At 46.7% G+C, this 12810-nt stretch overlaps 1 protein-coding gene across 1 annotated transcript in view; it reads left to right on the forward strand.

Annotated features, from left to right (window-relative positions):
* Positions 1-3021: 3021 nt before the first annotated feature.
* Positions 3022-12810, forward strand: part of LOC112949170 (disintegrin and metalloproteinase domain-containing protein 29-like) — a 25115-nt gene continuing 15326 nt past the window's right edge. Inside the window, exons 1-7 of the mRNA XM_026041549.1 lie at positions 3022-3103; positions 4188-4270; positions 5024-5088; positions 5986-6064; positions 6810-6886; positions 8285-8474; positions 12228-12302. Of these exons, the coding sequence (XP_025897334.1) occupies positions 3022-3103; positions 4188-4270; positions 5024-5088; positions 5986-6064; positions 6810-6886; positions 8285-8474; positions 12228-12302 (651 nt within the window). The remainder of the gene's footprint in view (positions 3104-4187; positions 4271-5023; positions 5089-5985; positions 6065-6809; positions 6887-8284; positions 8475-12227; positions 12303-12810) is intronic.

Genomic DNA, 12810 nt, shown 5'->3' on the forward strand with positions numbered 1-12810 from the left:
GGTGACATTCATCTTTGGCCTTTCCCTTGCTTTTTTGTCTGTGTTTTTCTACTTACATTTGACTTCATTTCTTCCCTTCCAGAAGGCTACATGACATTGGCGGCATATTTGTCACGCCGAGAAGGTCTGAAAACAATTGAGGGAGAAAAGGCTCTTTTCCTTCACACGCAGAAGAAGAAAAACCTTATGGCACAAACTCCAGGGAGTCCAGGCAGCATCTGGGAAGCCACTTCGGAGTCACGCTTTACTGCAGCTTTCCTCTGCAATGGCTTTCGTCAACRCTTCTTCTGAGGACATCTGCACAGCTGTGAACCATGACAGGAGCTGGAGGTCCTTCCCATCCATCACCCTTGCTTTGCTTCGTTATCTGTCACATCAGGGTGGTGACATCCAGGGGTTTTTGCTATTACAAAGGAGGGGGCAGCATGAGAGTCCTGGCAAGACCTCTCTTTGGTCTCACACATCTTTATAGTAGTCTTTAGGGTAAGAAAAATGAGCAGCATCTATTGATATGGATTGGGAGCCAGCTGATGTCCACGCCAGGACTTACTGCTCTACAAGATGACCTGAATCGTAATTCACAGAGGTTTTAAGAGCAAAATGCAGCCTGTCCATCACTTTGTGTGTCTTTTGGTCCTCAGATTTACTGTGCACAGCTTGTCTGGTTATTCCCACAGAGCTTTTTGGTCTTCCCAACCTGTGTGCACTTAGTGAGTAGACAGAAATAGGGGTTCCCTGTCGAACTTGAATCAAAGCTCTTTGGTCTTCCCAACCTGTGTGCACTTAATGGATAGATAGATAGAAATAGGGTTTCCCGGTCCAGCCTGAATCCTGTAACCATCCAGAAATATTTCAAATTTCTTGGCTGTGTCCTTTGCCTGAGAAATGTCTTTGCTTTGTTTTTCTGCAATCTGCTTTTTGATTAAAACGCAAATTATCCTCTTTCGTCCTAGCCCAGAGGCGTTTCCYTTGGCGAAGCATTTGCTTTCGACCACAGCACTGTCCACAGCCTTAAGCTTAGCTGCCTAAATCAAATGGAAGTCAAGCTAGTAACGCTCAGCAAGGTCGCTGCTGAGGCAGGAACCTGAGGATAAACTTACAGCAGCATCTGGGAAAGACCACGCGAGTCCTTGGCCTGCGATCCACCGGTTTGCCAGGTCTCCCCTTTGCATTCCTGGAGCAACACGCGAGCTAATCAGACCTGTAAAGCTGAATAATTAGAAGTGTGGATGAACCCAGTTCATCGCCTGTGGGTCAGAGATAATTTTTGCTCTATTTTTCTGCCCTCTGGGTACCTATGTGCAGTGTGATGTAGCCCTGGCAAGAGTCAGCTCTCATCACAGCCATTTCTTTTTAATCCTTCCCTTAGCATCTCTGGTAAGCTTAATGTAGGCTGACCTAAGTTTCACTCTTATGTATTATAAATTAGGTAGCCCTTTTATCCTGGAGGCCTACAGGAATCCATGAGCATTACTATAACCCTCCAGTTATATCCATGCCTGGTTCCTCCTTCTTTATACTTAAATAGTCTTCATTTTGTTATTTRCCCTCACAACAAAACCTCCAAAATAGGAACAAAGCCAGCGTGGATTAAAAAAATAATAATATTTTGCATAAGTTAATAACTGGTTAATAAAGATGGTTCACAAGGGCAGAAACTATGGGGGTGGCCTTGGGTCCCAGGTAGTTTGTCTGGATTTTGTGGGCTAAAGGAATGAATAAGCAGAGAAGTGACATCTTCTTATGGCCCAATTTGTTAATGAGAGCTAAAATGAAGAGGGAAGWGCAGCAGAAGGATCAGATGATGCTGAATTGACTCTGCATTCGAACAGCAGCATAGATGAATGCAGAGCAAGGTGCAGGAGCAAAGCCAAGCCTATTGCACACACTAACGAGCTCTAAATTAGCTATTATTAGTCTGGAAGGGGCTTGAAAATAACCACAGAGTCCTCTAAAACTTCTGACTTGTAGGTGGCTGCTCAGTGTTGAGCGGGGCTATTGGGGACCCTTCCAGAAGGGAGGTCACATTTGGGAGGATGAGGATGGCTCCTCTGTGTGCACCGAGTTTCACCTGCTCCMGACACCAGTGCCTTACAGCCCTGGGGCTCATTTTTGGGGTTCTTTCCTCAAAAACGTTGCAATTCCTCCCTAAAATGTTGCATTTTCAGGAAGGCAAGACACCTCGCTAAGGTTTTGGGGCTTTGTACCCCCACATCAGGTGGGGTGGGAGGAGCCAGAAGAGGGAGGTGGGGACAAGCGGGATGGGTGGGGCCAAGTGGGATGGGTGTGGCCAAGCGGGCAGGGCTGGTGGCAAGCGGATGGGTGTGGCCATGGGGGTGTGGCCAGGTGGGGTGGGTAGGGCCCAGTGGGGTGGGTGGGGTCGATGGCAGGTGGGTGGGTGGGGCCAGGCATAGTGGGCGGGGCCAGGTGTAGTGGGCGGGGCCAGGAGGGTGACAGCAGGAGCTGGGCTGTGGCTGCGGAGAGAGGAGCAGCAGGTAGGTGGGAATGGGATGGGATGGGATGGGATGGGATGGGATGGGATGGGATGGGATGGGATGGGATGGGAACAAAGGGATGGGTGGATGGATGGATGGCAGTTGGAAGTGGGGCCGGGTGGCAGTTGGTGATAGAACAGGCCCAGGTGGCAGTTGGAGGTGGCATGGAGTAGAATGGAACAGGGTGGCTGGCAGGTGGAGAAGGACGGGACATGATGGGGTGGGTGGCAGGTGGAGGAAGGACAGGATAAGACGGGTGGCAGGTGGAGCGGTGATGGGATCAGTGGGAGGAGGAGGAACATGTCCAGGGAGTGGTTGGAGGAAGGATGAGGTGGGATGGGATGGGATGGGATGAATGGCAGTTGCAGAAGGGATAAGATGGGAAAGGAGGGAACAGGTGGAGGAGGCACCAGGATGGTGGGAGGTGGCAGATGGGCCTGGGTGGCAGTTGGAGGTGGTCTCGGCCAAGAGCAGTGGGTACCAGGCTGGGGCATCACCATGTCCCAGCAGGGCTGGCTGTGACACGATGAAGGTGGACATGGCACAGAGGCTCTGCCCGTGCCCTCCGGATGTGGGGATCGCGGTGCTGATCCTGCTCCTCTGCTCAGGTGAGGGGCAGCACCTGGGAGCCTGGGGACGGGGTGCGGGATGGGGGACACGGGGTGTGAGACAGGGACATGGGCTGGGGACAAGGATGGGAACGGGGTGAGGAGGATGTGGGATGGGGGTGTGAGCTAGGGACCCAGAATGGGGACACAGACTGGGGACATGAGCTTGGGGACACTGGTGGAGGGATGCAGCCTGGGGGACACAGGCTGGGGACGTGGGTTCCACCCTGGTGGCAGCTGGGACGCCAAGGGAAGGGATACAGTCTCTGCTGCCCGGGATGTGGCTCCTGGCCACTGTCCTCCTCTCCAGACTGGCTTGTGGGCTCTCACAAAACACCATTAATCCCAGAATCCCAAGATGGTTGAGGTTGGAAGGGGTCCCTAGAGATCCAACCCCCTGCTCCAGCAGGGACATCCAGAGCACGGGGCACTGGCTCCATCCCGGCGCGKTGGGAAGGTCTCCAGAGCAGGAGCCTCCGCAGCCTCCCTGGGCAGCCTCAACCAGGGCTCGGGCACCCTCCCACCAAACAAGTTCTTCCCCACRGCCACATGGAGCTGCCCGGGTTCCAACCTGCCCCTTGTCCTGCCMCTGGCCACCATCAAAAAGAACTCAATTAAAGAGCTCAGTTAAAGAGCTCAATTAAATTAAACCCCGCTGCTGCGTTTCCTGCCATCCGCCATCAGCTCTGATTCTCCGTTTTCGCTTGAGATCAAAGGGCATCATCTTGCAATTACCGAAATCATCTAATTGTCTCCCTTTGAAAAACGTGGCTGGGCTTTCTTGTCCTCCAGGCTTCATTTGCAGTCGGTATTACCAAGAGCTCTTCAGGCAGCTCTTTCATACCTCTTATTCAACACAGATGGACTTGCACATTTCATCATGTCAAAYTTTAAAACAACTCCCATTTAAAATCCTCCTCCTATGTCACAGGCATGGATAATACTCCATCAGATGGTGTGAATAATGCTCTTTTTTTTCCCCTTAAACACATAACAAAACCAATTCCTGATGGCTCAGCTGATGGGAGACCACCACAGCTTGGTCCTGTTCAGATACCTGCTTTCAGCAGCTGATTTCTTCTAGGTGTTTATGAGATGTCCAGGATCCTCTACTCGGAAATAACAGTGCCAAGGAAGCTGCAGCCAAGGGATGGGGCGCTCGAAAAGGTCATTTGCTTTTTAAGAAACTGCTGCTGGTCTGGCCAGCACCTGCTTTAGCTCCCCCAGACCCCAAATCCGAGTCGGGGCTGCTTGGGATTTGGGGAAATTGTGCTTTTTTCCCCAGCCCCATGTGCCAGAGGCTGCTGGGGAAGCAGGAGCATTTGTCACTTCAGGCTCGTGGCTGTTGAWTTCCCAAAGACTTCTAAAAAAGAGCTTTTTAATTTGAATTTCTAATTGTTTCGAATTTTCTCCTTTTTAAATGCCATCATCATGATGCTTCAAGGCTACAAAGGGGATTCTTAAAAATGAAGAGGCTCCCRAGAAGGAGCCTTTGGCAAAGGGTAAAACGGGAACCGTGCAAGCAATCAAAATCTAAAGGGTTTGAGGCCAACCTAAGACTTTTAATATTTTTCTTGAAAATATCTCAGCCCTGGGAATCCAGAGCTCAAGTTCTCTTTGACCTARAGTTGGTTTCACTCCGGAACAGACGGAAAGGGCGAAATTGAAGTCCTTGGGAAGCTGCAAAATGAGGGATGTGAGGCCAAAATGTGCCCACTTGGCCGCAAAATTGTCATTAGTGGGGAATGAAGGGACTAAGCAGGCTGAGCGAGGGGGGACCTCTTGAGAAGATGAACCCTTGGGCAGATCACCCTTGGGGACAGGCTGGAGGAGAGGCACCAAGGGGTGTCCATGAGGGTTGGAGCTGCTGAGAACATTAGCTCTTGAGAACATTAACGTGCTGCATCTCCAATGGTCTAGGAGGACATGTCGTATTTGATAACAGCAGAAGGAAACCGCCACATTGTCCACCTCGTGCAAACRAAGTGAGTGTTCGCTCCGTCCTCTCCTGCTCCTGCACCAGCCATGGCCCTCCTGCACAGATTAATTATCGTGATTAATCTGCTCTGTTGCTCCTCATGGTTGAGCACAACTGCCCATCCTCTTCCTGCCCACTCTCACCACTGCCCCATGGGCTCCCAAGGGGGATCCTTGGTCCCATCCCTTCCTTGAAACAGGGTCAGATCAGGTTGCTCAGGGTTTTATCCAGGCAGGTGCCCTTTGCATCATMTATAGGGATGGGCAGCATTCCTGGTGTGCTATGAGCACCCACACAGGCTCTCTCCTGGCATCCCTCTCCACGGGATCCTGGGGAAGCCCTGGTGTCCAAGGAAGCACCTGGGGACRTTCATCACCTTTTCTGTAGACCCTGAAGGCCAACCTTGGAGCAGGAGGAACTTTGATCAGAAAAACAGCATTCCAGGGATATTTGCTATGTGGATTGATGGGATTGTTTATGTCCAGGGCTTAAATGCAGCCACGTGCATGAGGAGCAGGTCAGATGCACATGCTCAACGACCACAGTCATTCTTATGTCCATAAAAACAGCATTTTTGAAGTACATAAATGCATGTTTCTTGGGCAATAACCTTTTTTGTCCACTTACCACCACCTCGCATGGTCCAAATCCCAGGAACTGGCTCTGTCCAAGGTTGTGTAGCTTCAGGTGCTTCCACAGCCAGGATTTCTGCTCCCGAGATTCTGGCACTGGTCTGGGTCTCACCAAGTGTCCACGTGAATCACCAGGCATCTCTTGCAGTCTGCAAGGGAGAAATGAAGCAGTTTCATAGGATATTTGGTATTTCATGGTAGTCTAATTCTTGGTGTTTCTACTTTTAAGGATTTTTAAGGATTTTTTTTTAAGGATTTTTTCTCATTTTCAGAAATTTGATAGCCAAGGATCTCCCGGTTTATACTTACACTCAAGAGGGAGACCTGATAACTGAATATCCATACATTCAGGTAAGTTTAGATATATGTCAATGACACAACGTTGAGTAGAATTAAATTACCATCTTCTTTTCAGGATCATCTGATTATAACAACAAACCCAAGCAAGAAACATTTTTCTGTTTATTAGGCACTTTTCTAAATATCCATCATTCTTACATTTTTGTTTAAAGAAAGAAGGAGATTGCCTAAAGAGTTGGTAAGAAGCAGAAAAACAACTTCACATTGATGGGAGCAACACTTGATTTCAAACTCTTAACGTTTCTCAAATCTGTGCAATTTTATGCCATCACAAGAAAAAAACAAAAACCACTAGAAACACCAAAAAGGACTAAACCATCATTATCAAAATGCTTTATTTTCTATTATTGAAGACATCAGCACCGACTGGCATATTTTTTCCTCACTTCTTTGACCCCGATGAAACATTTTTTGATTTCCAAGTAGCTTTCCTAATTAACTCTGCTTYGATTTCTCCCTTGACTCCCGATTTTCATGTTTCTTTTTCATGCTGTACCACTTGCTTGGCCATTTGGGGCTTCTTCTTGCCCATGTGAGCTCATGATTTTTTCCCTATCACWTTATACATCCTCACTTCTTTATTTTCTACCTTTTTTTTTTTTATTTTTGCACATGAAATACTTGTTCGATGGGAGCTTTTCCCACTGGGAAGSTGCTGGAGTAGCTGCCCAGCACAGCAGTAAGTGCTGGGGATGCACGAGCTGCCRATGGAGTAACAGGGAGTTGGGTCTTGCAGGAGGACTGCTACTACGAGGGCACAGTTGAAGACTCCCCGGGGTCCCTCGCCTACCTCAGCACGTGCTTCGGCATCAGGTACCCAGCTATAAATCTTTGAGCATGATTTAAAAACACATTACAGACCTTTTAGTAGCTAGAGCAGAGATTCGAAATGAGCATCAGGATTTTAAGCAGAAATGAGCATCAGGATTTAGCAAAACCCTTGTCCCAAGAAGGTGCTTTAAATTCTTTCCTCATTGAGCAAGCAGCTGGAAGCTTTTGCATGCCTAGGACTAACTTTGCAAAGCAAACTTTCCTGTTTAGGTGAGTTCTGAGGCTTCAAATATATTCATTTATGATGCTGCATGCTCCGAATGCTCGATGGAAAGCAGGAAGGGCATCACTGCCTCTCAAAAACCAGTCTTCCCAAGGACACATCACTAAACCAGTGGTTGCCCATGAACATGGGAGCCATTTCTCTTGAGGTTTTTATTGGAAAACTCATTTACTGTAGAGTAATAGYCAAGCAAAAAGAAATACCCATGAAGATAAAGAGAATTTTTAACTGAACCAGCCCTGGCTTCACAGTCTAACTGAGCAGGACTGAACTTACAATATCCCACTACAACATTGTTAGTCCAAAGCTGTTGCTCTTCTCCAAAAATTTGCCCCTTAGGGACCTTCCCAAAAGCTCACGGAAAGGATGGATGTAGCAAAGTGCATCCATGAACAAATAAATAATGTAAAATCCCCTGTGCAGTCATGGGCTGTCCCTGCTGAATGCCAAGCTAGAAACCCGTTCCTCTGGGARCCACAAAACTCAAGTTTTTCCTGCTACCCCATTTACACCGTGTTTTTGTAGCCAACATCCCTAGGAAATGAACCGAAGTTGCTAAGTTTTAACCCAAAATCTAGCCCTTGTGCTCTAGGTGCATTTTTCCACACACAGTCTCACTCTCCATGAACTCAAAAGCCTGCGGAAAAGCAAATAGCTGCTCACGAGGCCGATCCCCATGAGATCCCCCTTCTCCATCCCTCTTCTTAGAGACGTGTTTGATGAGTTCCTTCTAAGTTCCCACTGGAACTTACAACAGGAGCAGCGTTATCAGAGAGATAAAATGAATATTTCCCTAACTTCCCTTCTAAAAATCATAAAATATGGGTTTGCCCAAAGAGCACTGAAGTCACAGAAGYGTCTTCTGCATTCCCAGCCACCGGGAAGATCCAGCATCTCCAGCCATGGGATCACGGGTGCCGTGCTCCCAGTGCAGATCCACAGCCATCCTTTTTGCCATCAAATCATCTTCTGTTGTATTTGGTACAAGAAATGAAATTTCGGATGAAATTGCTGGTTGTCTCTCATTTGTTTAGAATCTCTTCTAAGGGTTCATACACCTTGTTTCTTTTCATATTTATATTTTTTTTCCATATTTTTGGAGAAAAAATRTAGTTTTACCGAATGGCTTAGCTGCTTTTCTCTTTGCAAATTCGCAGTGGTGTCTTGCAAATTGGGGACTTGCTGTATGAAATCGAGCCCATTGAAAACTCCTCTTCGTTCCAACATCTCATTTATCGGAAGGCCCCAGAGAGCGACCCACCTCCTCTGTGCCAAGTGGCTGACAGCAGCGAAGTGCCTGGAGATGAGCACCTTTCCACCGGGAGCCGCACGATATACTCTATTGACGTAAGTATTGCTCACCTGCTAGAGTGGTGTTGAGTGTTGGTGTGTGCATAGAAGAATTATGGTGTTATCCCACTGGATTGGGATTCCTGAGGGATTCCAAGGCACGTTGCAGAGGTTTCAAGCTCTGACGTATTGGCAGGTCCGAAAGCTAATAGGATTTATGTGTGGTTATGGGCAAAGCACTGGCTCATGTGATGGAAACCAAGCTTTACTGAGAAGAGAAGATCCAATTCTCTTTCTCTGGGATGCTTCCTTCCAAACAGAGTTGTAAAGCATTTTAGAAACTCATCCACCCCTCGTTTACACCTGGTCCTGGAAGAGATCTTGACCTGGAGGTGCAAGGCACCTCTTGGGACATGGTTTACAGGCATGGTGTTGAAGGGTTTATGGTTGGACTTGATGATCTTAAAGGTCTTTTCCAACCGTAATGAGTCTGTGATTCTTCTGCTTAGTCACTCTTTATACTGTCTTAGTGTTTTACAGAGATTTCCGAGCTGAGAGGTGCAAGTGCAAGGACCACACAGTAAAGAACTGATTAATCATTAATTAGCAAACTAGGTTTAAATCACCTGAGGAGGTTTCAGAATCTTAATGCTCCAAAGACTTGTGTTAAATAACACTTCTTGAAGGATTGGTCAGGTAAAGTTCATCCTGTCCTGGGTTTGATCCTCTCTTGAGATCCCTTCCCACACAGATAACCTCAGAAATCACAAAAAGCTATATTTGATTTTTAAAAGTCCTGGCTAAAATGAAAATGGACCTTTTTATACTAGGAATAAAGAGGAAGGTGATACCTCCATCAGTTTATATAGATATATAATCTTACTGGGAATCTATTATTTGGCTGCATGACTCCAGAAGGAAAATGCAGATGTTGTCCTTGAATTAGGGTCACTCACTCTTCTCTCCAGACCTTCTTCTTCTAGGGCTGTGTAATCACAGAGCTGGGGATGGACAAAGCTCCATGTGTGGGTTGTGCTCCTGGGAAGTGGGTGTTATCAGCTTGATCTCCATCCCACAGGATTATGAGGTGATTTAGGTTGGATGGGATTTGGGGAGGACTCGGAGTCAACCTCTTGCTCCAAGCATGGCCAGATATGAGGTCAAAGGGAAACTCTTTGAGAAAAGTTTTTCAATACTTGAATCTTGTTGGTGCAACAATAACTGGGAAAATATGCAAAAGCCACCAGTATCTCACCACGATGAGGCTGCTCCAGCAGAAGACAATATACACAAGATCTAATGCTTTGATTGCACCCATAGAGTCAAAGAGAGACATGGGGCTGACTCCAAGTCTTAACTTGATCTTGAAGACCTTTTCCAACCATCATTATGGTAGGAAAAGATCTTCCAACCTACTATGATCCCACTGTAACAGATTTGTCCTGGAAAGATCCAGCTGAAAGTACAGAAAGGAGGCAAGGAGCAAGAGAGCAGAGAGTAGAGGAGCAGTTGAGCACCCCAAACTATTCCAGGTCATCTTGTTTAGCAGTGCAGCTGGTGGCTGCTCTGCTTCCTGGGCTATCACCCTAAGGATGGGATGACCTCTGCCCCTCACAAACGCAAAATGTGCTTTGAGGATGTGAGAAACCTTTTCTGGAGAAACTTCTGAAACATTGCAGTTCTGTTTGCACGGTGAGTGCTTCAGCATTCCTCTTGACTCCAAAGGGCTCCAGCTCCCTGCATCCCCACTGGGTGCCCTGTCTCTCAGCAGGGTTTTTGCTGAGGTCTTTGAGCACTGAGTAAGGGAGAAGGTTTCTTCACTTGCCCTTCAGGTGCTGCTCTTGTTCCAGCACCCTCTTTTCTTGCTTTTCCTTTTCCTCATCAAAACGTGGAGTCATTTTGAGGTTTGTCCTGACTTTCCTTGCACTTCTCTTGATAGAGCTGCTTGCAAATCTGCCTTAACCTCTGGCTCTTGGGATTGAGATGATGTTGAGCAGTTTCCAATCCAGACCTGACTCTCATGGGACTTCATTTAATGCATTTAATTCTTTACATCCTGAGGATGAACAGCAACAACTGCTCCCCCTGTCTCACTTCCTAACAATGTTCATATACATGCTATGGGAAGCAAAAAAGTCAGTTTGCTTAAACTGACTGAAAAAAAGGCTTAATGATGTCAAAATGTACACACCCCTTGATTTTTCTCAATTCAGAAACCCTATTTCCATGCTATCAAAGGCAATTAATTTGTACTGACACCAATTGTTCAATATTATCTCTTACTGATGTTGTTGTCAGAAGTGACTYGGTTAAAAAAAACATTTATCAGCTTTGATTTATGTGTGCTAAAAAGCACACATAGAGCTGAGGAAGACTTTTGTCATTACTGTTTCTGCTTTCAAAGTGCTGAGATAAAGCATTATTTTTGCAGCTGGAAGCACAGATTATTTATAGCAACAGTCTGCCCCACGTCAGCATGTTGTAACTGCAGCCAGAGAAAAAAATAGTGACATGAAGAGATRCTGCCTTCTGATAATAATAGGAAGTACTCAGAGGAAAGAATTACTTACCTTCTCCCATAGTGGAAATAAAGCTTTATAAATTACTATAATTTCATTGAATTTACTGAGAAGCTGCTGGAGAAAGGGAATAATTTCTAATATTAATAAAGTTGCAGTTGTTCAGCTGAGAAGAGGGATGAGTCTCCTGTTTAAAATGACTCCTAAGCCATATCCTTTCTTAGCAACGCGTATTTCTGTAACAGATGAAAGTCGTTGGGGACAAGAGCTTGGTGTCACTCCATATCCAGCCTGTTTACTCGTCCACCTCATGCCAAGGTCCTTCCTTGAGCTGCCTCCTCATGCAGCAGTGGTGACCATGCTCATCACTCCAAGCCTTCTAAGTTGAGCTTTATGGGATCAACAGTGATTTCTGCAGCTATTCCTTTATCCCAGGCAAGAAGATGGGACCCACCTTAGACTCCAAGGAATTTCTAAGCTCCATTTTCCAGTGTTTAGCGAGAAATACTAATTTCCAGAGATTGCTGGAATACAGCTTCAGTAAACGGCACCTTTCTGACTCAGAAGTTGGGTCTACCTCTGTGCCTATCCCCATTTCTTGTGTCACTTGGATGTTCTGTGTAAAATTAAAAAAGTCTAAGAATTAATATAGAGGCTTTCATGTGGCTTGGACAGTTTTAGTTCAGGATAACTTTGACTCCCTCAGCAATTCTCTCCTTTTTGAGCCTTGAACTTCTTGGTGCAGGTGGGAATATGTTGTCGACTCCACTCTATCCTCCCTTCAGATTTAATGATAAAGAAAATAACTGTGCAGCAGGAATAAAAATAGTGCAAATATTTTGCAATTCACAGTTAGATGGTATATAACATATCACATGTAATACATATAGTGCAATATATATAGTATTGTACATATATACAAAGTATTATATGCCTAATGTATAATACATGTGTGTGTGTGCATTTATATATATCAAATACGATCAATGACATTTATTACACTTGATACCAAGAATAGCTGACCTGTTACTTATTCTGCCTCTGAATATTCCAGGGTTTTCCCTGATAAGGCTCAGCATTCTTAGTTAAGGATGATAAGACTCAGTTAATCCTTATCCTTCTCTAATCCATAATTAGCACAGCGTATCTCGTATTCCATTTATTAATCCCAGGGAAATCCTGAATTTGTTGATAATGCCACCTGTGTTTTTGCCTTTGATCTGCAATTTGGCAGATCACGTAAAGATTCCCGAGTTTGCCCTAACTGTAGCTGTGATTTGTTCACTTCCAGGAAGTTTCCAGTCTGCACGAGCTGCAGGTGTCCATCAAATATTTGGAACTGGTTCTTATAACGAACAAGGAGCTGGTAGGTGGCAGCAAGTCATAGCCAGGGTACTTTGTTGGGAGTGTGTACAAGGACAAGTGCAGGGTCCTACACCTGGGCAGGAATAACCACAGGCACCAGCACAGATGAAGGGTTGAACTACTGGAGAGCAGCTCCACAGAGAGGGACCTGGGGACACCAAGGTGCACATGAGGCAGCAGGGCCCTGGTGGCCAAGGAGGCCAATGGGCTCCTGGCTGCATCGGGAGGCCGTYGGCAGCAGGGCASGRAGGGGATCCTGCCCCTCTGCTCMGCTCTGGGGAGSCCAAAGCTGGAGCCTTGGGGGCAGCTCTGGGCTCCCCAGGACAAGGGGCACGTGGAGCTGCTGGAGAGGGGCCAGCGCAGAGCGACAGGGCTGAGGAAGGGCCTGGAGCAGCTCTCGTGTGAGGAGAGCCTGAGCGAGCGGGGCCTGTTGAGGCTGGAGAAGAGGAGGCCGAGAGGGGACCTGGTCAGTGTGTGCAAGCAGCCGAGGGGAGGATGGAGGCAGGAAG

This window comes from Nothoprocta perdicaria, unplaced genomic scaffold (assembly GCF_003342845.1).
Source record: "Nothoprocta perdicaria isolate Ctin4 unplaced genomic scaffold, notPer1 scaffold_288, whole genome shotgun sequence".
NCBI classification, from domain to species: domain Eukaryota; kingdom Metazoa; phylum Chordata; class Aves; order Tinamiformes; family Tinamidae; genus Nothoprocta; species Nothoprocta perdicaria.